The sequence below is a fragment of the Sander vitreus genome, chromosome 10, assembly GCF_031162955.1.
Source record: "Sander vitreus isolate 19-12246 chromosome 10, sanVit1, whole genome shotgun sequence".
NCBI classification, from domain to species: domain Eukaryota; kingdom Metazoa; phylum Chordata; class Actinopteri; order Perciformes; family Percidae; genus Sander; species Sander vitreus.
The window spans coordinates 14,780,217-14,806,036 of record NC_135864.1 but is presented as its reverse complement, the minus strand read 5'-3'; the positions used below and the strand labels follow the sequence as shown (position 1 = coordinate 14,806,036).

The 25,820-nt window shown below is 39.7% G+C and overlaps 2 protein-coding genes across 3 annotated transcripts; both read left to right on the top strand.

Moving 5' to 3' along the window:
* The first annotated feature begins 582 nt into the window (after window positions 1-582).
* Window positions 583-5,977, top strand: LOC144524290 (UDP-N-acetylglucosamine transferase subunit ALG13). Its single transcript, XM_078260438.1, has 4 exons — window positions 583-836; window positions 1,545-1,707; window positions 5,456-5,594; window positions 5,679-5,977. Exons 1-4 carry the CDS (start codon window positions 756-758, stop codon window positions 5,788-5,790), a joined length of 495 nt encoding a protein of 164 aa, XP_078116564.1. The 5' UTR covers window positions 583-755; the 3' UTR covers window positions 5,791-5,977.
* An 8,426-nt stretch (window positions 5,978-14,403) lies between these two features.
* On the top strand, window positions 14,404-24,732 carry sesn4 (sestrin 4). 2 transcript variants are annotated; one of them, XM_078260434.1, is made up of 9 exons: window positions 14,404-14,627; window positions 20,752-20,949; window positions 21,608-21,790; window positions 21,981-22,226; window positions 22,907-23,021; window positions 23,220-23,344; window positions 24,083-24,249; window positions 24,346-24,490; window positions 24,577-24,732. In XM_078260434.1, exons 1-9 carry the CDS (start codon window positions 14,562-14,564, stop codon window positions 24,664-24,666), a joined length of 1,335 nt encoding a protein of 444 aa, XP_078116560.1. In that variant the 5' UTR covers window positions 14,404-14,561; the 3' UTR covers window positions 24,667-24,732. The 2 variants fall into 2 exon arrangements, with proteins under 2 accessions (XP_078116560.1, XP_078116561.1); XM_078260435.1 differs by lacking the exon at window positions 14,404-14,627 and adding an exon at window positions 17,810-17,921.
* The last annotated feature ends 1,088 nt before the right edge of the window (window positions 24,733-25,820 follow it).

Genomic DNA, 25,820 nt, shown 5'->3' with positions numbered 1-25,820 from the left:
ACAATGGAATCAAACAGAATCAAGTCAAATGTATTAACTACTAAATAAGGCTCTTGATTTTTTTAGTTTGATCTTTAATTTGTTTAATCACATTGAGTAATTTCCTTCTGACTATGATTTGGACAACTAATTAAGATATCACGTCTTAAAACCAATGTGTGTATATCAAGGGGCATTTGTAATTGGCTCTTATTTTAAAGAAGTCCTCAGAATCGCTTAATTTGCCAAATGTACAATGCACACAGGAATTTAACTTGCTGATACAAGAATAATACATATGCTGCATAATGCACAGTTCTGGCAAATATTGCATGGCCCATAGTAGGAGGTTGTAGTGTCCCATACTGTGTAAGTGCATGTGTGTGTGGGTGTGATGGAAGGGGGGAATAGTATTACTCTACTATTATATTTCATGTATAAATGTGCAGAAAATAAGCTCAGGCATTTAAACTGAGCTTTGAACTGGTACTTTTCCACTCTGTAGCCTCAGACACATTGCTGTCTGTATAAAGCGGTTAGAGCTCCAGGCCTCTAGGTGACAGCATCACGCATTGTATCACGGCCATGACGTCACCGGTGTGAAGCGGAAGTAGCAGTCAGGTTTATGGCTGCAGGATGAGGATGAGCTGTATGTATTCTATATACAGTGTATGGCTGTGGTGCGGCGGGGGGGCTGTGAAATGTTAATATAATACATCCATGATGTTTTGTTTTTTTTGCAAACCCTGAAAACGGACAGTTTTAGTTGAGCGGCCATGAAGACAGTGTTTGTTACTGTCGGCACCACGAGCTTTGATGAGCTCATTGAAAGCGTCACGTCTCCAGAGACCGTACAGGTGAGTAAAGTTGGTTATAAGATAAAAGAGGCACCTACTGCTACAGCTGCAAGGTATAAATACTCACTGGTGGAAGAAGTGTTTAAAATGACTTAGGCCTACTTAAGTAAAAGTAGCAGTACCACACCAGATAGAACCCATTACAATAGAAGTCCCGCATTTAAAATGTTAAAAGTGCAAATATTTTAGCAACACGATTTGGAGCTAATTTTAACTAGCCTACAAATACTGTTGGGTAGTTTAATCTATAATAATGCATCATATTTTGTAAAATTGTCCTAAGTTTGATGTAAAGTAAGTTTTAAATGTAGTAAGTGAAGCAAAAAGTATAATATGTATATCTAAAATGTAGATAGATGTAGAGTATAAAGTAGAATAACAATGGATATACTTTAGTTAATTTAAGTACAGTATTTGAGTAAATGTAAGTTACTTTCCACCACTATAGTATACTACTAACTGGATTTTGAGTACAGTATATAGGGCATTCATTTTAGAAAAACTATTAAATTAAAAATAACTTTTTCACAGCACTCACAGGTGTAAAAACACAGGTTATTCACAACTAATGATAGTTTGGCTCTGTCCTGGATCTGCGAGACCTGAATGAAGTGTGACCAATAATAGTGTTATTAATAACAACCACAAAATCATAAACATGAGTGTGAACTTCTTACAGAAACTTCTTTTTTTTTTTTCTCCCCACAGTCTTTGAAGGCTCGTGGATATGAGCGTTTGGTTCTTCAGGTTGGAAGAGGATCTCTTCTTCCAGCTGCTGACAGCTGTCCACACGTCAGACTTCAGGCTTATCGATTCAAAGACTCTATAGCAGAAGACATCAAGCAGGCTGACCTGGTCATCAGCCATGCAGGTGAGTCAAATATCAAAAACCTTGAGCTCCTGCTACCTGGACACTCCCCTCGTAAATAGCGGCCAGATTCATTTAACATTCTTTTTATTCTATCACACTTAACTGGTGCTGCTCCAAACTGTTTTTTTTTTTTGTTTTTTTTTAAAACATAATGCACATCAGAATCAGAAAGGGTTTTATTGCCAAGTGTGTTTTTTTAACACATACAAGGAATTTGTTTTGGTGTTGTTGGTGCACGTCACACATTCTCTAGATGGAATATTAAACAATATAAGTATAGGTATAAACAATATAAGTATATGTACACAGTATGTATTAAATTAAATTAAAAATAAAGATAGAGATAGAAAAGCAAAGAGCATTACAGCAGAGAGCATTACAGCAGAGAGAGAACAGTGGCATGAAGAGCCAGGGGTGGAGAGTCATGGTGGTTTCCGGGCCTTGTTAATAAGGCTAGTGGCGCAGGGGAAAAAGCTGTTCATGTGACGTGAGGTTTTGGTCCTGATGGACCTCAGCCTCCTGCCAGAGGGGAGAGTCTCAAAGAGTTTGTGTCTGGGGTGGGAAGGATTGGCCACAATCTTTCCAGCATGCTTCAGAGTCCTGGTGGCGTATAGGTCCTAGAGCGGCGGCAGATTGCAGCCAATCACCTTCTCTGCAGACCGAATGACACGCTGCAGTCTGCCCTTGTCCTTGGCAGTACTAGCAGCGTACCAAATGGTGATGGAGGATGGACTCAATGATGGCTGTGTATTCATGATACACATTCATGATAATTAAAAGTATCAGCCAGAACAGGTAGTTTCCGTTTTAGATTTCCTGCACAGAAGACATTGACTCTGTCGAATTCAAAACACAAGCAAATACAGGTATGTCAGCAGTGTGCAAACGTTAAACAGGAAACTGATGTTTAATACAGCAGAGCGTCGGATACAACATGAGGGCACCAGAGGGCATCAAGGAAACTACTCAAAACAGGATGATATTTAACTAAATTTTAAATATTGAATTGGGTAGTTGAAGCCTGTTTGCATTTGAGCCATTGCGGTGTCATTTCATGTGTTTCCTATCCCACCATGTGCACAGTGCTGGTTAGACTGGGGTTGTAGAGATGAAGATTGTTATTCTGCATGACTTCTGCTGTGTTCGAAACCGTTCACTCACTCACTATTACCTATATAGTGTTTATTAAATAGTGAACTACATAGGGAATGATCACACGAGATTTCGGAAACTACACTGAAAATGCATAGTTACGTGACTTGCGTCAGCTAGTTAGCTGTTTGGTAAACGTAGCTGAAACCTTTTTATTAAAGGTGCCCTGCCACACAAAACCGTTTTTACTTGTATTTTTTGAAATATGATAGATCCATATGTGTTTGTGTTATGTTGTGAATGTGAAAATGAACTGCTACATCCTCTGTCAGCTCTAGCCACTGAAAAGAAATAAGTGGAGAAATCAGGACAATTACAAAAGCTGGTCAGTCTGACGTGGTGTTGCCTGAACTCATTACTATTCATGAGCTCGCCCAGTTGCGCTGGGTAAAGGATGCCGATAGCCAGGCTCTCATTGGCTAGCTGTTAGCCAATCAGAGTCAAGCAGCTTAGCTCATTGAATATTAATGAGAACTGGCACAAATCGAGCGGAGTCTTCCTGCAGGCTTTCTATACCACGCTAGAATGGCTTGAAACAAGGTAACCAAGGCATTTTTTTCCACAAAACATGTTACAGAGTCCATGGTAGAACTTCAGACATTACCACAAAGTAATGAAATACGTGTGGCAGGGCACCTTTTAACAAGACAGAAGCAGAAAAGGCTCGGAGGACCACATTTGTTTGTTAATGAGGTCAGATCTAACCTGAGGAGGAGGAGGAGACTTAAGCCCCTGACACACCAACCCGACGGCCGACCGTTGGCAGAAAAGGCAGTTGGACTGATCAGTCGGCTCCCAGAGGTCCAAAAAGTGCCTCAGAACACACCGAAGCGACGCCGACTTGAGCGTACGTTCTGGGCATGCGCGAGACGTAATACGGCAGGCGGTGCTAATCTGTATTGTCGCCCAAAAAATTAAAACCGGCAGCTGATTGGACGAACGTGGGTCTGGCTGCTCCCGGATTTTTCAACCAGGCATAATGGCGGCTTCGTTCGGAATACAATCTCATATGTTACGAAGATAGTTCACCGAAACATGTTTCTGAAAACATTTTAAGCGCGAAATATGCCATGCAGTTGCTTAATCTGTCTTCGTTTCAGATCGACAAAGGTCAGTTTAAAAGATTTTTGTCAGATTTTGAGAGGCTTAGTCACGCTCATCCCGCTCGTCATTTCCCGGTTAGCGCTCCACCAATCACATTGGTCATTGAGTCCGACTGCCCGCCCTCCAACCAAGCAAGTCAGGTCGGCCAAAATGAAGGCCGACGGCTTCTCCAACGGACGACGGCCCGGAACACAGACTCGAGTGACTGACCTCGCCAGACTGTCCGACGGCCAATTATCGGGTTGGTGTGTCAGGGCCTTAAAGTGCCCATATTATGAAAAAAAAACACTTTTTCTGGGATTTGGGGTGTTCTTTTGTGTCTCTGGTGCTTCCACACGCATACCAACTTTGAAAAACATCCATCCATGCTGTTTTGAGTGAGATACGGTTTCTGAATGTGTCCTGCCTTCAGTCTCCGGGTGAGTTGTTCAAAATCGGCACGGTTTGTGACGTCACAAGCCGAAACGAGCTGGCTAACCGCAACCGTTAGCTCGTAGCATTAGCATGCTAACGCTAACGCTAGCATGCTACCTCGTTCTCAATAGCAAAGCACTGCTACAACAGACACAAGTTCACCATAATCTACAAAAGAACTACTTACATGTGTGCCCTCATTTAGAAGTCTCCCAGCTAATCCTGCCTTGTAACTGACCAAAGTTGGAGAAACAGCCTTTCTTTTACTGTCTATGGAGCTAGCTAGCTGACATGATCTACATCTGAGCTACTGCATGTGCGAGTGCAATCAAAGATAGTACAGAAGAAGAAAAGAGGTCTCACTCTGTAGCTAAAACGGAGACCAGGTGAAAAGAGGCTCTGCAGCAGTGAGAGAGAGCGGTGCAGTACAACAAAAATATGGTGTTTTTTGAAAATTAAACCATGTAAACCTATTCTGGTACAACCTTAAAATACAATTATGAACCTGAAAATGAGCATAATATGGGCGCTTTAAAAGATCATATGAATGCTTTTGCAATTTGACCCAGTTTACGACAAATTATACACCTCACAATATTGCTGACTATTTTCAAAAGCATGCAATAGTGTTTTAGCTTGCTTGTGTCTGGTAATCCGTCATCTGGGTTTAATCTTCCAACAACATATAGCAAAAACTTTTTCAACTGTTGAAATGAACCTTATTATGAGCTAAACTGCATACAAACAAATGAAATGATGATACTAACATGTCATTATTTAGCTGTGTCATGTTATGGTGTTGTTCACCTCCACCTTGTCCATAGCTACATACTATATATCAGGACACCTTGTTGTGTTCAATTGGTTATCGTGAATGGCAGAGCTTTCCACCTTCATTGACGCATCTGACAATAAGTCACTGTAATGAATTATCAGTTTTAAAGCTTGTTTCAAATATCTGTATGAAATCAAAGTTTTTTATAAACAGTAAAATTATGAGAAACCAGTACTACTAAAAACACAGACTGACTTCAGTTCTACTCATGAATAAAGATCTTGATCTTGTTTTTCTCCTTAGGCGCAGGAAGTTGTTTGGAGGCGCTTGGTGCTGGCAAATCTCTGCTGGTCGTCGTCAATGACAAGCTGATGAACAACCACCAACTGGAGATGGCCAGACAGCTGCACATGGACTCGCACTTGTTGTACTGCACATGCAGGTATGTGTTTCTGACATGTATAGTTTATACACGTGAGGTTTTTTAGCGAAAACAAAATTGACAAGCTTTTTTTAAATCTTTCAGCACACTGACACAAACACTGAGGACGATGGATCTCTCTGTTCTTCAGCCCTTTTTGCCCGGACAGCCTAAGAATTTTGCGAATTTCCTCGACAAAGCCCTCGGTGTTCAGTGAAACTTTTAATTTTACAGGACTGCTTGTTTTCTGTCACACTGACGTTTGATGATTTGTAAAAATATCATGTAGTAGTAGATTATGATACTACTTCTTACATTTGATAGTGATCATACAGCACTCAACTGTTAACCATTTTAGTTTTTTCTATTTCTGTATGCAATAATAATCTAATTACAAATCTGAATGTGTGCTGTGAATTATTATTACCTTTGCCAAGGAGGTTATGTTATGTTCGATTTGTCAGTTTGTTTGTTTGTCTGTCTGTCTGTCTGTCAGCAGGATTACAGAAAAACTACTGACCCAATTTTCATGAAACATGAATGGGTGTAGCATGGGCCAACGAAGGACCCATTACATTTTGGAGCAGTTTCGAATCACACGGCGGATACACAAAATTATTTTTCACTTTTGTTAACATTGCAAAATAAGCCCTTTTGTGCTGCATTTAAGTGGTGTTGTAATAATAGGAAAAAAAATATTTCTCGTCTGGGAAATTAACATTGTGAGATAGGGGCATGCCTTGGCGGAGCTGTGCTCTCTCTCTCTCTCTCTCTCTCTCTCTCTCCTTCAACTCTCTGAACAGCATTTCAGAGAGGCATCAGTTCAGTGCAGCAAAGAGAGCTGCGTTCATCCTGATCAGAGTGCGAGGTAAGTGATTGTGACACTTCTTTAATTTTTATACAATGAATGAATTTAGTCTGCGCTGAAGTGTGGACCTCAACTGTCAAGTCGATTTTATTTGCTGATTTGTAAATCTAGAGAGAGTAAAGAAAAGCTTATGCTTAATGCTAACTACTAATCCAGTTCATAAAAATGCACCACTTTTAGTATTTGTCACATGAAGAGAAAGTACCAGCTATCACTAAGAATGGCACTTAACTAGTCTATCTTATCAGGAAATGATGATGTTGACTAATGTTCATCATTAGTAGACCGTATAGACAGTATACTTCTTAGCAGTGTATTTGTTTTGTTGCGTTTATTGTTTAATTGTGTATTTCTTGAATTGTATGTGACATGTATGATTTAATTACTGTCTACTCTGTTTGTGTGTGTGTGTGTGTGTCTGGAGAAGTCTCGTCAGGGACAGCTCTCCTCAAGAGGACAGGCGTCTCGACTTAGACCAAACTGCCTGTAAGTCTGTTTGTCATTTAGCATTGCTCTATTTTTTGTTATGTCTGTGTAATCTCAGTGCTACAAACTGTTCTTTATTAGTAGGGCAAGGGCCGTACCAGAGCACATGCTGGAAGAAAAACAAAATTAGATAAAGTGTAAATTATATACTGTAAGTTTCACTGAAGGTGTCTATTATGAAATCAAATCTGAATAATCTAACCTACACTGTACACGGCTCTTTGAATATTAGTTCTTATAACTTCTAATTTTTACTTATAAGGCAGACAAAAGCCAATTTTCTGCACAAAGAGATTAAAGAAATTTGCTGTATCACGGAGAGGAAAGTTGTACCAATTCTTGCAACAAGGGCACGTTCATTATTAAAACTATGACCTTGCGGGTTGATTATCATTTGTCCTCCCAGCATGTACACTCCCAACTGGTCCCAGTCCAAACTAGCAAGAACACATGCAGACATTCGGTGGCTTTTTAAAAAAATGTATTCTAAGCCTTTTTAAGAGAAGGTTTTTGATATATCAGGTCACGTTGTTAATATTTAATATAAGTATAATATAAGTGCTCATATTATGCTTTTTGGCTTTACCCCTTTCCTTTATTGTGTTATATATCTTTTTGTGCATGTTATAGGTTTACAAAGGGAAAAAACCTAAAGTCTACCCAAAGGGACTTAACATTTTCCAGAGAAAACACTGTTCACAAACTGCTCAAAAAATTAAACCACATAAACCTATTCTGGTACAACCTCTAAATACAGTTATGAACCTGAAAATGAGCATATTATGAGCACTTTAAGAAGAATCCCTCTTTATATGCCATGACTCCCTTTTTCTACCTCGATCTGTATCTCTGCCGGAAAGCAGGGGCACCATCTGCTCCAATAATCATGAGTATCATGTATGAGAGGCTGTCATAAATCCTCTGACCTGCAGGGAAGAGGTACTCACTGTATGTACATGAACAGCCCGGTTTGGGATCTTTTGTTTTTATTTTGAAGAGACATAATTTTTTTTCATTGTTTAACTGGTGTGAAGTCACCACGTTTGTGCAATTAAATGACGTAATTTAGGAAACCTGCTGATTCATCATTTCAAACTTCAAATTAAAGTTTCTTCACCAGTAGAGGTTTTGTAAATGATGGCTGAAAGGCAGCATGTAGACTAGTTTGGCTGTTCAACCTCTGAACAGTGTTTAGAGTCAAGGCAGGAAACATTTTTGTCCATTTTAGAGGCAGAACATTTCTGAAGTAACTTTTTTTTATTAATTTACCAACCAGATGTGTTTACCTGATAAACACATTAATAATAATGTAATAATGTGGCGGTAGAACAAGTTAACAGCATTTAGTTTTAGGTATTAATATCCAAAATTCCCTGAGGTGTAGATGACATTTAAGGCAGCTTGATAAATAAGGGTCAAATTGTTGTAAAAAAACAGAACAGTGGCAGACTTCCTTGTCCGGAAAGTCCCTCTAGTTTGTTTCTAGAAGAATTACTGTGGAAACTGAGTGCAATAAATGAGGCATAACAGCTTTCGGATTCTGTGATTACACCAGACTACAATAGTTATTTTTAACAAACAGCAGAAAAAAGAGTATAAGGGGACAAACCACATAACACATCTTGATTTTAATAGATGCAATGCACTCAAAATACCTTATTGAATTATTCCATTATTAGACAATGGTGCTTCTGAAGTGTTGGCATTATAATTTATTCAAAACCCTTGTCAGAGTCAAACAACTGCTTGCTTCCAGCAAAATTAATATTAAAGTAACAGACCGCCCGCACTCAGAAAACGACCGTATAGGTCAATGTGCAAGCAGCTCATAATGACCCATATTTACATTTGCTACCTTTGTTGCCGTACTAGTTATCGCGGGAGCAAACGAGGAAGTGAGGTGACAAAGTATAAGAACCCAAACAAACACAGGACTTTCACTCAGGAGACGGGGGTTGTGTTCTGTGTGAAACCAAAAGTCAACGGTAAAACATTCCCTTGTTACAGCTTCTCAAATATGAAAATGTCCTTTTTGTCTTTTGTTGTAATGTGATAGTAACATTAAATAGCTTTTGGTTTTGGACTGTGGGTTGGCTTTAGTTGCAGCCCTGAAATATGGTTTTAAATCTAGGACTGGTTTTAATGCCTGACTGAGAAACCCCGTTATTGCAGATATTTTAGGAAAAGTCACAACCTTTTTGGTGTTTTCTCTTGAATCAATTAAAACTGTAGTTAACTGGTTTGGACTGGTTCTGCCTGCCACTCCACTATGATTCACATGATGTTTGTGCAAACTGCATGTTAATCTAATAGAGATGGACAGTCTAGTCCAGTGTCACTTGTTTTCCCTGCCAGAGCTCCTCTGTCAGCTTTATTTTACTCAAATCTGTAGCCTACTGTTTGATGTCTTAGGGTAGTTGCAATAAAGCTTGATAAATCACAGCCAATGTAGTTAAACTATTGTATTGTACATGTGTATATATCAGTCCTCTGATGCACAGGGCCTCAACACTCATGGGTAATTTTTTTTTCAAATACATTATACTATGGTCCGAGTATATACTCTATTCCGATTGGCTGCAGGGTGTCCATTAAAACGTGTTAGGACACCTACTAAGTAGTTCCAGCGAAACAGTCTATTCACCTTTCTAAATGAATGCACTGCACCGGGAGAATTAAATAAAATAGAAAATGAAAAGGATAAGATCAACGGGCAAAAAAACTAAAAAAATAGGCAGTAAAAACACTGAGAGACATCCTTGCACAAAAACGAATTGACTCTAACTTTGAAAACTAAGGCCGATCCCCTGTATGAGACCCTGCTGTGGTTTTATGCCGCTGTCATGTAAGCAATCATCTCACATTCGCTATTTAACTTGCTTCTTAAGGCTACAGCTGAAAGTACACAATCAGTTGTTTGAGAAAATCTTGATACTGATTTTGGGACAATGACATGGCGGGATAGCTAGCTTGTCTCATTGTTAAAGGCCCTGAACACCCACACAGGTGTTCATAGTTAATGTGGCTGATTGGACCTTTTCCAGGACTGTGTGGGTGTGGTTAGACTGAGTGATTGACATCTTTCTGAGTCCACTGTTAGTGTTGTTGCACCTGTTAGGGTGGGACAAATGACACGTTTGTCATCCTTATTGGTAGAAAGAATTTGTGACCTAATGGACCTTTTTCACAGCAGACATTTTGACTTGTCGTAGTAGGAAAAGCACAGCTGAAATTGATAACCTTAACGATGGCTCAATTCCATCAAGTGTCCCAGTAAGCTATTTCAGTGAGTCAGCATGCAAAATACCAGGGTCTCTCCTAAGTGGAATGCAGCCATCATTAATGGTTTTGAATACACCTGTGCTTTTCCTACTATGACATGTTAACATGTCTGCCGTGAAAAAGGTCTGATCAAAGCTCTGGCCCACCTTCAACCTGAAATCTACCTAATCAGCCAGAATAACTGAAAACACCTGTGTGGGTGTTCAGAGGCTTTAAACGTACTGTCAAATTATATTTACTGATTGTCAACTGTACGCATTGTTATTGACTTTTAATCTTGCTAGCATAATGCTTGTAACTGTCTAGCTCATAGCTGAGCCAAAGGGTTCTATGAGCTGAGTGGACTAGAAATACCCCCCGTTACCAAGTCGTATAAGGTCTGTCCTATTTACTGGAGCAGTGAACATTTCCATTGTAGAACATTTTGGGATGGTAAGGATTGTTCCAGGTATTAGTTAAACCCCCAGGTGTTACCAGGGAAATTGAGTTTAGCATGTAAAAAACATTAGATTTTAATTTGAAAATATAAATGTATGGTATTTCTTTTTCTTTGCAAGTGACCATGGTATAAGCGGGATAATGCCCTTCGAGTTGTCCATAATTAGGAATGGACTCCGCGAGGCAACCATCCTCTGCGTTCTGGCCTCACCATCATACATTCATTCCTGACAATGAACACCTTGTTGGACATTATTCCTTACTTAATCAGTGTCAGACTGACCAAATTTAACCAGATTTGTTTTCACCCAAAACGGAAGTTTCCGTAGAGCAAATCAAAACCTCAAAAGGGAAAAAAAAGTCCTATTAAATAAAGCTAATTTCTTAAGATTGGAGAACTATTAACAATTGAAGTAGCAATTACATGACATATTGGCAGGAATAATGAAAGTGACGCTTAACACATGACCTGACTCTTAAGCAAGGTGTTGGTAAGAAAGCATGTGTACAAAAACACAGAAACAAATTGATATGAAAGTTGTGATTCTCAGACAGAAAAACAACCTCATTTGAACCAATTCAATTTCAAGATGTCTGATAAAGAACAAAAGTCCCATTCATTTCTGATGAGAGGACTGAATAAGTCCATACAAAAAGTAACAATTGGGTCAACTCAAAGCAAAGGGTCAATCAAACAAGCCTGAACACAGTGGTCTGTTGTGGACCTCTCATGTAATAAATGTTTGTTGTGTGTTTACATCAGGATACAAACATTAATGATACACACTGTCTTTGAGCCTTACAGGACTTGGATGCATACATTTCAGAGATTTAAGACTCATTTAATCAAAGTCATATAACAGATATATCTATGGTTGTAGGTTTTATTCCAATTAAAGCACCTAGTACGACTCATATCAATCCATACTACTACTGATTTAGCTTCAATAGTATAATTCGGTTTGACACGGTTTCCTTACTGGGTGTTTAATGGTACACAGGTGTTGCATAGGGTTGAGGTCAGAACTTATGTGCAAGCCAGTTCCCCAACAAACTGGGAAAAGCATTTATTTATGGCTTTGTGTAAAGAGTCATGGTCATATTGAACCGGGAAAAGGCCTTCCCCAAACTGTTGACTTGATATTGATATAGACATACTGTAGATATTGTTGTGTGGTGTAGGATTAAATAAGAACTCATCTGAAAGTCAATTCACTTCCCACTTCAGCCCGTGAAAGCAGTTTAATATTTGTGTCACTGAAGGAGCTTTATCAGGTCTCTGGGGGGAAAATCTCAGTTTCTGCTTGAATACTACAAATGTATAATGTGTTAAAGCTGGGGACATGGAATTTAAAAGATTTTCAGGATCCAGTGTTTTTGCTCTGCTGTATCAATTTTGCAATCGAGTGCCCCTTTAAGATTTCCCTTAATTGTAAGTAGGGAGCCTCACCCACCCTAAAAAACAGTCCCAGAAAAAGCATACACAAAAGTATGTGGACAAGGATGTCCATGTACATTTAACCTGGGGCCTGTTTCACAAAACCAAGATAAGGGATTAAGCCGGGATTTCCTCGTTATCCTGGATGAATTTAGCCTCGACTCGGTTTCACGAAAGCGGAGGCACATAAATCACCATGGAGATTTATTCTGTGCAGCTAGCCTGCTCCCGACCAGGCTAACAGCCAGGATTTATTTAATCCTGGAGCCTTTTCTGATCACCCAGCAGTGGTTTTACCCTATTGTTATCAGCATGGATTAAAATACAACAGGTGCATATTGCTGTTCATTTAAGTACTGTTATTAGCCTATTTAAAGTTGTGACCATTATTTTTTTTAATAATTATTCATGTGACAGTCATTGTTACTGTTATATTGCTGTATGAAGACTGCTGTTCATATTGTTAGAAGTTTGATGAATATATTATGACAGTGATAAGTAGAAAAGGCTGATTAAAATTGTAAATGTTTTAAATGAAGTCTGTTACTAAGGGCAATACATACATTTCTAGAGTTGACCAATGCACCTTGAATTATTTTAGTTGATTCATTTATTTTTTTTTTATTCTTTCACAATAAGGATCATGTTTGTTCAGCTTCCATGTACATTGTATTTGGCATTCTTAGCACACAATTTGTGTTGTCCAGTAAACTGGGACTATAATTTGGGAGGACTGTACAATTTAAAGAACATATCCTAATTGTACAATCCTCCCAAATTATAGTCTTAGTTTACTGGACCAGTAACTATCTAGTGATGTAGGCTACTGTACATTCATGTAACAACAGGGAGAGGACACTTCAATGGTTTTTGACTTTATATTTTGCTGGGGGGGGGGAATAACTGATGAATATACTCTGTTCCATTCATGTCTATGTCCATATATACAAGGGAGCAAGGCATATAATATGTAGAGAAGGAAACTCGTCCTCTATAAAAAATAAAAGAAACGCGAGAAAAAGCGTGGCACATAATAGGCTAGCGGACAGACTTAATGATAGTCTAAAGATATACATTTATGAACTACTGCTCTTAACTGAAACCATTCAATGAGTCACTTGTCATTTGCAAACACGAACAGTTGTACACTTCGCATTAAAAGCGAGCAGTTGAAGTTAATATGACTTAGGAAATGTATATTTCAGCCCATGAGAGAGAGGGAGGAACAGAGTGAGAGAGATATTTACGCATCATATTCTAGCGTTGTAGAAAATTGATCTTCATGGTAAATTTCCTGAGTAACATTATCTTCTGCTTACTTTTAAGGCAAAGAGTAAAACTGTTAATTAGTGCAACTGATTAGCCTAATCCTTGAATGGAATGATTATGACGGTTTCAATTCAGAGCAGTGGTCAGTTAAGGTATATATTTAGGCTACTTACGCGGTCGGTCCGTGATCGTCTGCTACGCTTTCTCGCTGTTTCATTACAGCGGCTGTTTCTTTTATTTTTATACAAATAAAGTGTTTCACGTCATCATACTTCCACAAGAAGCTGCTGCTCACTCTGTATAAGTATGTACAATGCGTATTCTCCATTTTAGCATCAGTAAATCTGTGAGCGACCTCGCGGTCTTTTGAGGAAAGCCGTGGACGCGCATCTATCTGAATTACTTCAGCCTGGCTCAACCTAGTCGCTCCTCCTCAGCCTGGCTTGGCCTTCGTGAAACGCACCAAACCAGGATGCACAGATTAGACTAGGTCAAGTCTCGCTTTATCAGTTATCCTGGATTTATATATTCTGCTTTTGTGAAACAGGCCCCTAGTTACATACCATCAGCTCTATGAACCTACAAACCTGGGCCTGGTCCCACCAAGCAGGATTACACAGATTTATTTAGTCTATGTTGCAGATTTCAGGGGCTTCTTGGTTTGACTAATGACATGTAGATAATTAAAAATAAAGATAACTGCTTTATGAGACAGGCCCCTGTGCATCCAGATTCCAGAAAGTTGTCTGAAACTAAGTACATTTTGTACAGTATATTAGTAGCTAGCTAAAACAGCGCAGCTAGCATAAAACAGGGCGTACACAAAAACAAAATGCTGCCTCCTAACAAATGCCCCGTCCCATGAATTGGTATAAAGTTGGTAGTCCGAGTACCCTGTGCGTGTGCCTTGCCTGTTTTTGCCTCTCTGCGCTGTTGTTTGCAGATGTTCATTAGCATTTGGATATCACCCTGTGAGCAAGCTCCGCCTCCTGTGTTTTGATTGGGCACACTGTTACTGGAGTTGTCAGCTCGGCTCCGGGAAGGTTTTCTCTCCTCTCTCTCTCAGACAGCCCAGTCTTCAGCTACAGACCGACCGACTGGCTGCATATAGCGGCAGGATTTTCTTGCCTTTGTTAGCTAAGTTAGCTTGGAAAGCACCAAGAAAAGACAGAGCCGCATCCATGCAGTAGCACTCTGTTTTTGGAAAATGATCATCTGTACGAATAAAATGGAGTACCCCCTAAGAACCCAGTGCCAGCGAGTCCACAAACAGGTAGGTTAAAGCTGACAATAGACAAAGCTGTTGAAAATAGTTTTAAGACAATTAAAGCCAGCCGCTAACTGGGTAGCCTGAGTAACGTTCATTCATTTGCTGAAGGGTTTATTTTATATCAAAGAAACAAAACTCGTCTCTTAACACCTTTCATTCAGGTTCGCTGGCTTGTTTGGCTTTAAATTATCTGTTTTACTAGCCAACAGCGACAATATAAAAAGTACCGTTTACAGTTTTTAAAATCTCTAAACTTATAACTTAGTGTCAACCAGTAACAATTAGCTGTAACGTTAACGTTATGTCGGCTGTAAGTTAGTTAGCTGCTATTTTCACTCGCTAGCTAGCTAGCTAGCTAGCTAGCGAGTGAAAATAGCAGTACCAAACTTCTGATCTAGCTAGCTAACGTTAACTCAGCTACCGGTTTATCGAGCAATCATTCTAGAGTTATATCATAAGCTGAAAAAGGCAATAAAATGAGTTTAAACTGCCACCTTTTATCACCATTAAGAAACATGTTGTAGTTTCCATCTCCAGCCGTTAGACTGTCACGTTAAAGGTTGCAACATTTCGTTAACGGTTTAAAAGCTAACGTTACCGTTAGTAAATGTACATTTAATACAAACTAAATTAGCCGTTGGCTGTCACATCGGTTTGTGCAGTCACTGTGATTTTAAGCCTTACGAACAACGTAACGAAGACTCTTTCTTTGTTGGTTCACCAGCGATGATTTAAGTACTTTATTTTTTACGTTTGGTTATATTTAACATTCACACCGGTTTAGTGAAATACTAACGTTTAAATGCACTAACGAAATTGGGAGCGTTGCAGTATGTATGAAGAGAAATCTGTAGGTGACGATGACATCATCTGAGGATTTGGGAGAAAAGTGTCAGTTATAGGTGGCTGTGAAGTAATGCAGTGCCATGTATTACTCATGAATAAAATATAAGGAAGGTTCGAAAGGACACAACAGTGTAAATGCTTTTAATCAATGAGGACCAATGAGGATTGTTCAGTCTTTCTTGCTCCAGGTCACTCTAAATGTTGGCGACTTTTATTGTCCTGTTTTTTTGCTGGCTGAACTGGACTGCCAATCAAAGTTGTTTTTCTCCTGTGTCGCTGTTTTTCCACTTTGCAACAGAAGGGGGGCGCTGTCTCAAGTGCAGTCCAAAAAAGACATGTTTGCTGCAGATTAGAGTCCAGAAATGGAGCAAAACAGGGAGGAATGTGAGCAGCAAGGGATTCAAAAACCTCTTCTCTGGGTTCAAGTCCAATTTGTGTTACTTTCACTACCCCTTCTCACTGTTTTGCTGTTCACATTCATTGTCATTTTGCAGTTTTCTGCCATTGCAGTTTTCTATACATGCCATTTGACTACGTAATTTCAGTATTTCTATTGAGACCTATGTTTTTGCAAAGCAAAATAACCCTGTGATTTTACAACAACTTAAAGCACTTACTTACTGTTACAATAAACAATTATTTGGCAGGCATTTAAGTACCACTACATTTGAGCACCTGCTTGATATGATAACCTACATTCCCCTGGTTTGTTTGTGAGTGAAACTAGTAATGAATTACCCTGTCATCTTTAGTGTCTGCATCTTCCCCTTGCTCTACCTGCCTGCCGTGTTTTCTGACGGGTCCAATCACTCATCGACTGCATGCGATTTTGGCTTTCTTTCTTTTTTTCATCCTGCAGCACAGTGTTTTGTTTGTCTTGGTTGTGTTGTAGGTGCTGTCCTACCCAGCAGCTCCTTTCCCTCCCCTCTTCAAACATCTTTGGGCTGCAGCTGGTTTGTTTTGTGCTACTCTGAGTTCAGGTTGCAGAGCCAAATTCGTCCCTGCTGCTTGTGTTTGCGGTGATTTGGAGAGGGGGTTAATGCTGGCAGGATGCCGGCGCATGATAAGGATAGACCCACTTCAGACTCAATCGGAATGCAGATTGAATGTCCTTCTCCTGTATCTGCAGCAGCCCCCCTCCTGCAGCCCACCAACACCAGACACTACATGCACATATGCACGTCTCATCTCAAGCTGACAGATTTACCCTTGCAAGACTGCTGGCATAATTGTTCCACTTCTTTGTGTGTCATCTTAGCCCTTCATATTCCTGCCCGTACAGTGCTGCTGTTTTTTTGTCAGCCTGCCATCAAAGCCTGTCTTTGTCTCCATTTACCTTTACTCCCCTCAGTGACGTCACCCCTGTTTTTCCATTTCATTCCTTCCTCTTGCTGCTTTCTGATCAATAACAAATGACCTCTCCTGTGTTGGGAAGTAAAGTTCTTTTTTTCTTTTATGTCAGTGATCTGCACCTCTGGATTTTTGCTCACAACCGGCCCTCTTGAGTTTTTTTAGTTTTATCTTTTGCAGCCAGGCCACAAGTTTGATCACCTTGTGATTTGAACATAGTGCTCTAATATCAACATTGCTGTCTTGATTTTTGTCACCCCCTAGCTTGTTTTTGTTTTTTTATATTAGAAAAAAAATGGCTTTGTTTCAAAATCAGTACCAGCTTGGCATACTGTAAGCAGAATGAATAGCTTTGTGTGCTCAAAGTGTGCTTGTGCTCTATCAGGCTGTTTGCATCAACCAAGATATGCTTTGTAATGCAATACACAGTCACCCAAATTATCTCTTTGTGCTTTATATATCCACCCACACGCGCTTGTTTACAGCTTTATTTTTTTTTTCTTCATGCTGGTGTTTTTTTTTTTTTGCATGTGGGTGGACAATAACGAGTCTATCGCCTTATCGAAATTTCTGCTCTGTACAGCAGTTGTGGCTTATTTTTAGGCACTAAAGATGAAGCAGTATGGATAGGTGTCTGGACAGAGCTTTGACAAATGTGCCTAAACCTTCTTCCTCTAGTGTGTATTGATTAGAAAATGTTTATTTTAATGATGTGGGATGGATCACTTATGTGGGGAATCACTGAAATATGAATTGCTTTTGTTCAGTCTGGCAAACAGGGGAAATATGTCTTAAGATAGACTTTACCTTTTTGTTTTAGTAGTTTCAAAATCTGGAAATTTACTGTATATTGTATTGCAGGTTTAGCTGAGTTTTAATTCTGCTTTCATGTTAAGGTGTCAGCAGCAGACTCAGTTAAAACTGTAGGATGTGTTATTTCCTGCTGTGCCACTGCTCACAACAACTGTAGTTCCTGTTTCGGGGTGACTTTTTCTGTGGCGTTTGTCCAGACATGTTTATGAAATTTCACAAAACAGCAATTTCCTCTTTGATTGCGTGATGCCAGTGAGGACAAATCCAGTCTCCTAGGCCTGTACAAGAGTAAGTGTTACTTATTTTACTGTTCTTGTCACAGCTGCAGATTTGACAGTGGCTAGATGACTAAATGAATGAGAGAACCAGTCAGTTAAATGGCCACTGGTGTGTAGAGATTTGTGTTCTCTTGCTTGTCTTGGCATTTCTACTGGTTGTACATGTATTCTGGTGAGATTGCAGTGTGTGTATCTGGCTGTGCAGACCAGTGAAGCCCAGTGTAGGCATTAGTCACACACAGTGTCTTGTGTTGGTGCAGGGTTGTCGGTATCATACCCAAGTCTGTCATTTTCAGCTCTAACTGCCAGCTGAATTTATCCTCAACCAGAAATTGTGTTTTCCTTTTTACATTCTGAACAACAAAGTAGTAGCAAGTAGAAGTCTTAACACCTATGTTGTGCCCAGATTCATTGCGTCACCTGGTCACTCATGATGTCACACTTTGATAAGGTTTTGTCATAGCCTCGGTGGGATCTTGGTAGTCAGATTTTTCATAAGCAGCCACCAGTGTTTGTTTGGAACTTATTGTACACATCTTAAATCTGAAAACTGAAGTACGGTTTGTTTTGGATTCATATTGTCTGCTGTGGCAGTTAAAGCATGTTAATACTAAAGCCATACATCAGCTAGCTGATTTTATTGGCACATAATGGCAGTCTGCCATCACATACGTAAGTGCACAAGTAATTTTTTCTGAAAAGCATTTTTATCACCATTCTTCTGTCAATGTTTTAAATTTAAACTCTCAAATATTGATACCTGTTTCAAAAATACAATAAGAGCCAGGCTGTAGTAAATACACTTACAGTGGCCATCATTTCTTACACATCTGATTCAGGGAATCTCTGTTGTGGTGTTTGTATTACAAACTGAACAGAGAGCAGTGTCTTGAAATGTTTCACATGGATCGTTCATCAGTTAATGTTGCAATCGTAGCTTATTCTATAGTGACAGACTGGAAAGAACAAGCTAAGTGGTCAAACTCAAAGCATGTTTTTTACATGGCGTTGACCTCTGAAATGCCCTTTCCTTTCAGTAACCAAGCCAGTTGGTGCTTGATGGAGCAGTAATGTAGATTCTGCAGCTCAGCATACTAATCAGAAGCTCTTGTGTTTGCAGAGAGATACTTGTATGAATGTGCTCTGGTCAAGAGGTCTTTGATTGGCAGGCACCTGTGTTCTCTACGGACCCTCTGGCCTATTTCCCATCCCATGTCAGTTGACAGACGAGAGTGGGTCACGTTCAGGTTTAATTTAGTGCCAGCTCACCTCGTTCGCTCCGTTTTTTTTTTTTATCCTGTTCCTGTTGGATCTTTTTATCTATTGATTTATATAAACTATGAGATAAGTAAAACATAAACATCATAATGAGATTTGTTTAATGTGTAGTATGTTCTCAGTGTATATAGGTCAAGAGGTAGAGCCTCCTGCAGGATCACAAGAAAACCCTTGTCCGCTACAGGGAGAAGTGAAATAGCACATGGAGCTACCAGCCAGATTAACATGGTATTGAATGCCAAAGAGCTGTAACATGAAGTAACAGGGCCCGCTTGTCGACATTTTCTCCGACTATCCGTGACATAAATTGAGGTGTCTATGAAAGAAATAATCCTAGACAGCAGTTTGTACTGTTAAAAGAAGTCCTTGCCAACATTCGTACAGTTCAAACTGCAGTGAAGCATTTGGCTTTGATCAGCACTGCACTCGGGTTTCATATGCAACTGGAACTGAGTCCTCGCCCGAGGCCTAGCTCCCAAACATCTTTTCCTAGAGGCCATTGTATGATGGCGAGGGAGGTAATAAATGGCTGTGTCTATGAGGGCAGGCAAGCTTCCCTCTCCATATGGGTCTGTTTCTCTTGGCCTCAGGCTCCTCGGCCCAGTCGCACCTATGTTTTAATTCACAGAAGTGGATACCTGTAGATGAGGCACCGTGAATTTACCTTTAATAATGTGACGGAACTGTACGAGGCATCAGACCCTGCTGCAGCCAACATGCGTGTGCCTGTCGAGACCCCCAGCTAAGCACCGTTGTTTGCTAGTTTTATTTTCAGAAAAAAATAATGTGAGGAATGTACTCTCTTGACACTAACTCCAGTATCAGGGCTGCTGTTCTTCCGAGACTGCCTCTCTTCAGCTGATTTAAGTTGTGGAACATGACTTGAATCCAAACCACAGTCTGAGCCCGTCTTCACATGGTGTGGATGCTGAATTCCAGTCTTATCTTGAGCCACCCTGCTTTGGCTACAAAATGAGTTCTAATAATTTTGTTTTTTTTATATCATCTTATTCAAGGAGCATCCATATGTATGTAGTATTTTAAAGGACACTTTTCAAACAGAGTACATGTCTGTAATCATTATACAAGAACTACAAAATCAGTGAAGACATGTATCACTGTCCCTATGAGCAATGCCGATGGCTGCAACTAGTCTGTTATGTCAGAAAAATCCCACAGCCCTTGTGGTGATGCCTTTAAACTGATTATGTCCAAACAACAGTCCATAACCCAAATATATTAAATGTACAGTGATAAAATAAAGAGAACAAGCAACAAATTATCATATTCTAGCAGCTGGAACCAGCATATTTTGAGGATTTTTGCTTGAAGAATGACATGAATGATACAATGAAGATAATTAAAATGTATGTCCGTTAATTTTCTGTCACTGGACAAATCAAATTGACTTTTCAGCTCCAGTGACTTCTGCCTCAGCCTCATACAGATGAACACAATAATAAAACAACCTCAGCTTGTACTGCAGCAACAAGCAGCACAATGTTTTTGTTTTTTCCCATCAGACACCAACCTTCTCCCTCCTCTCTGTCTGGTTTGTGTAGGTGATGGTGAACGGAGAGAAGGAGCGAGTGTCGCTGCTGTTCATGAAGGCTCTGGTCAGCAGGGGGAGCGTGGATGCCGTGTCCCAGCAGATGGCCTCTCACCCTCAGTACTTGGAGAGCTTCCTGCGCACACAGCACTACATCCTGCACATGGACGGCCCCCTGCCGCTGCCGTACCGCCATTACATCGCCATCATGGTCAGTGACTAAGCTGTTCTCGTTTATACTGTACATACCTAAACCCTTAAAAAATGAAATCAAACAGAGCCATAATATTATACAGTTCAAAAATAGATTCAAGAAAACAATACATGACCATTACAGAAAGGTGACCTGAATATATTAATGGGAATGTACACACAGTATATAGTTGTGTGTTGTTGTATTATTGTAAGTTATTGTATGTCTTAGAATTTTTGTATGCTGTATATGCACAGCTATTTGTTTTTTTCCCCCTGTAATAATATGATATTGTAAAGTAGGGGCAGGACTTTATAGGCATTATGCTTCTGCCTGCTCCTTCTCAAACTTTTTTTTTTTTTTTGTACTGTGATGGAATCGGATTGATTTGTATATGATTGTGTGTTTGTGTATCTTTGTGTTTTATTTCATTTTTGTTTGTCTTTTAAAGTGTGTTGATTGAGTTTAAAAAAAAAAAAAAAAAAAAAACCCAGCTAAACTAAGGATCTCACCCTCCTACTTTACATGTAGCTAAACAAACACAATTATTTGTGAAGCTGTTCTTTATCAGAGATCATACTAGTAGTATTAAAAATTAAAGAATAACAAGCTCTAATGTTTGAGTGGGTCATTTTCCTGAATCTGTGTGCTAAACTCCTTTTCCCATGGCTTTCAGGCTGCGGCGCGACATCACTGCAACTATCTTGTGTACCTGCACTCAGCCCAGTTTCTGAGGGTGGGCGGGGACCCTCTGTGGTTACAGGGTTTGGAGGCAGCGCCCCCTCGCCTTCGTCTCCTTGACCACATCAACAAAGTTCTGGCCCACCAACCCTGGCTCACTGCCTGCTCACACATCCAGGTACAGCAAAGCAAAACTCAAACAAAACAAAATGTACATAAACGGTAACAAGACGGTATTAAACGATAACCCATAACCCCTTACAGAAATGCAGAATCATTTATATATTTAGAGCACTCACTGCAGATTAACAGGTATAAAGAAATGAAAATGCTGTCTGACCCTGAGCTCTTGTCTCTGTTCCCTCCAGACGCTGCTGAAGTCGGGCGAGCAGTGCTGGTCGCTGGCTGAACTGGTGCAGGCTGTCGTGATCCTGGCCCACTGCCACTCCCTCTGCAGCTTTGTGTTTGGATGCGACACAGACTCGGACTTTGTCCCTCTCTCCAAATCTCCTAACGGTACCCCGCCATCCTTTTGCCCCTTTGATGCTGCAAATGGCAACACCAACGTGCCTCAGTTGCTCGCCACTCCGTCCGAACACATAACACGAAGACGGGTAACAAATCAGACTTGTATTTTCTTAAAGTCACAGAGAATTGTACAGTCTTTTACAAAAAAATATTCCTCATGTCTTTTAAACATTTGTAATGCTAAGAAACCTTCAAAGTGCATTTGCTTTTTTTTAAATGAATTATTAATGAATATAATAATCTTTTATTGGGAAGTTACAAAATAGATACATTAGGCCTGCAACTAACAATTCATTTCATTATTGGTTAATTTGTTAATTTTTGTTCTTTTATAATAAATCGATTATTCTTTTAGTCTATAAAAAGAAAATCTTTAAATTGTCCAACCAACAGTTTAAAAACCCAAAGATTTTAGCATTTTGGATCGTTTTCACTTGTTATGTAGAGACAGTATACATGATATCTTACGATTTCTTAAGAATAAAATCAGCCATAATTCATAATGTGAAACAGATGGTTTTGTTAGTCCAAGCATCTGTTTCTCTGCATTCAATGCTAACTTGCATAACGTCACTTTGAATTAAAAAGCTCTTTGTGTACATATGAGATGAAAGTGGAAGATGTATTTTCTGATAATACATGTATGATCAGATTATTTCCGGTAGCCGTAGGTTGTGTCTGTTCCTTGGAAGATACTTTAAGAAGATACTGGAAGAAAGGTTAATTTAACTTCAACAGTAAGATTTTCTGGTGTTTGTGTCAACAGTCTCTGGACTCTAGTTGTGACATGGTGTGTCTAAAGGAGAGGATCCAGAAGTCCCAGGAGGAGCGTGAGAAGAGAGAAGAGCGTCTGCTGCAGACACAAACACTCCAGCAAACTGGTAACCTACATCTGCAGATGAACACAGAAACGCACAATCAAGATAACACTGCTCAGATGTTCCCACTCACTTCTGATTTGTTATCTTGAGCGTTACATTTAGGTTGCATGGTGTGAAACTTGAGCAATCGCCACTCATCAGGCAAACTTATCGACGCAGTCTGTCTGTCTCTCCTACGTCTCTTTTTTTTTTTTTTAGATATGGAAGAAGAGGAGGAGATGATGTTCTTCACAGACCCAACGCGTTTTATCACAGACCCTGACTTATGCTATCAGGAGTTTGCTCGTAGGGAGGAGGACCACTTTCAAGTATTTAGAGTTCAAGTGAGGACTTTACATTTGTCAAAGTGTCAGTAAGCACTACTTGTTTGTTAAAGCTGTGTAACAGGACACCTCAAACATCAAGTGTGTGTGTTTAATCCCGTTTTAAATCAATGCTATTGATGTCTGTAACCAAAGCAGTGCTATACAATATGGTACGCTATGATTTAAATTTAATAACCATTTTATCTAAAAACACAAACACTTCTCAGGTTTGGTATTTGAATGGCCCACCTCTGAACTGTATCACAGTCAGAAGCAGGTTGAGTGGACTTCCAGGTTGTCAGTGACCAATTAAAGGTGTGCATTTGGTGACCGAGCAGCTGTATCAATACTTGTTTGGACATTTTAACACATTAGTTTGTCTCACAAACCCAAATGAGTTCCTCAAAAGAAAATGTATTTGTAGTTTAGGGCCATTATATTGATGCCATACTGTATAGTACTTCCCTAGGGCTTGGACGATAAACCGGAGGGGTCACAAAATGATTTGGAGGATAGAAAAGCAGAAAATAAACATTTCTGCTACACAAAATGATGTAATTTATTCTTTTTTTGGTAAACATTTGACCTCTTCCAGTCTCTAAAAAACATTCACATGAAACAAATGTCTTTGTTTGAACTGGTCACAAACATTAGACATGGGAAGTGTTGGGAACCACTGCTGTACTTGAATATTTGATGATCCAGAATGAATACAAAAAATTGCTGACTGTAAAATGTGGTGCATTTGCTCTGCAGGACTATTCATGGGAGGACCACGGCTTCTCCTTAGTCAACAGGTTGTATTCGGATATCGGGCACCTCTTGGACGACCGATTCAGAAGTGTGACTACCCTTCCCTCGATGCACAGCCCTGACCTGAAGAGGGCGATCTGGAATTACATCCATTGTGTGTTAGGAATACGGTAAAGGCTGACACAAAAACATCACTTTTGACTCCTACAAAAGCCCTACTTTCATTTGTGTTTAGTAGATAAATAAACGTTTCTTTGTGGTTACAGGTATGATGACTATGATTACGGAGAAGTGAATCAGTTGCTGGCGCAGGATTTAAAGCTGTACATCAAGGCTGTGGCCTGTTTTCCAGATGCCACTAAAACTCCAGTGTGTCCGCTGAGTTTGGCTCCACTTAAAACTTCAGAACGGGTAAGAAGACCTTCACTAGTAACTTTCCGTCAGTCAACCCTCTTTTAATGCTCTGTGTGAATCACTTTTCATTTTCTTTCCCTCAGATACACGTTAATTTACTAATCATGGAGGCCCGGCTTCAGGCTGAGCTGCTATACGCTCTGAGAGCCATCACTCAGTACATGATCGCCTAAGTGCTCGGAGAGGCACAAAGCTAAAGCTCTCCGCCGGTACAGAGAGACCCAGAGATGAGGGGATAATCTCAACCGCAGACGGTGAAGTGGAACGAGAGCGGCATTTTTAAGGACACAGAGTGCCATCGCTTCGTAGCTGTGCCTCATGAATGTGCTTTTTTTTTTCTCAGATTTGTATGTATTTAAACCATAGTGTTCCACACTCCCCCTTCTCCTGCAAATTCTCCTGTTGTGATGTCCTCTCGCCAAACATCTCGACTCTGAAAAGCTATGTGCAATTATTATTAGAGTTGTTTTAATTTTGACCTATTGTTTTGTGTTCCAGCTCAGTCTGAGAAACTGCTTGGTTGTAGCAGTGTGTTACAGTGGCCAATACTCTCCCTAGTTTGATCAGTCTCCTTTTGTATTAACTATGCTTTCTCCCCAAAAAAAATATCTTTTTGTACAAGTTGAATGTTAATGGGAGACCAGGGCCTCTGTTATATATATTTTTTTGAACAATCCTTGTCAGTGTTGGAGGACATTAAGTGGTAATTTCGTATTAATGCTGGTCAAGAACACACACAACGGTGACACTGCTTGAAGTTATCGCCTCACTATAGTTTCTTTTAATAAGCACTTTTTTAAACTTTATATATTTATAATACAAGGTAGCTCATTAGTAGACACACAGTGTGTGGATCTGACGCCTTCTCCACTGTACGACGTGTAACAAAGATTTTCGTCAAACTTTCAGACTTTGCTTTTGTTTTCAACCCCAGATTTCTGAGTGAAGTAGCTTGATCCAAGATATTTCGGTCAGTTATTACTCTTCTTGTTACGTTCAGTTCAGTGCTGAGACACTGTTTTAAAAACACACAATTTACACTTGATAAGAAAATTTGTAACTAAACTTAGGAAGTCAGTGAGCCGTTTCCTACACTGAAAGATTAAGCTGAGCCATTCGCTAAATGTTTGTAGTGGTTGTTTTTTTTTTTGAAAAGTGATCAAATCAGAGACTGAATTTCAGACCAAGTCATTAAAAACAGTAACATGATGAATTGGATAGATGAAAAATGGCCAATAGATCTGCCCTAGTCATGAGTAGAGTTTGAGTTCAGATCAAAGCTGATTATCAAGTCAAAATCCACGGTACAATTTGCAGTGCAAACTAG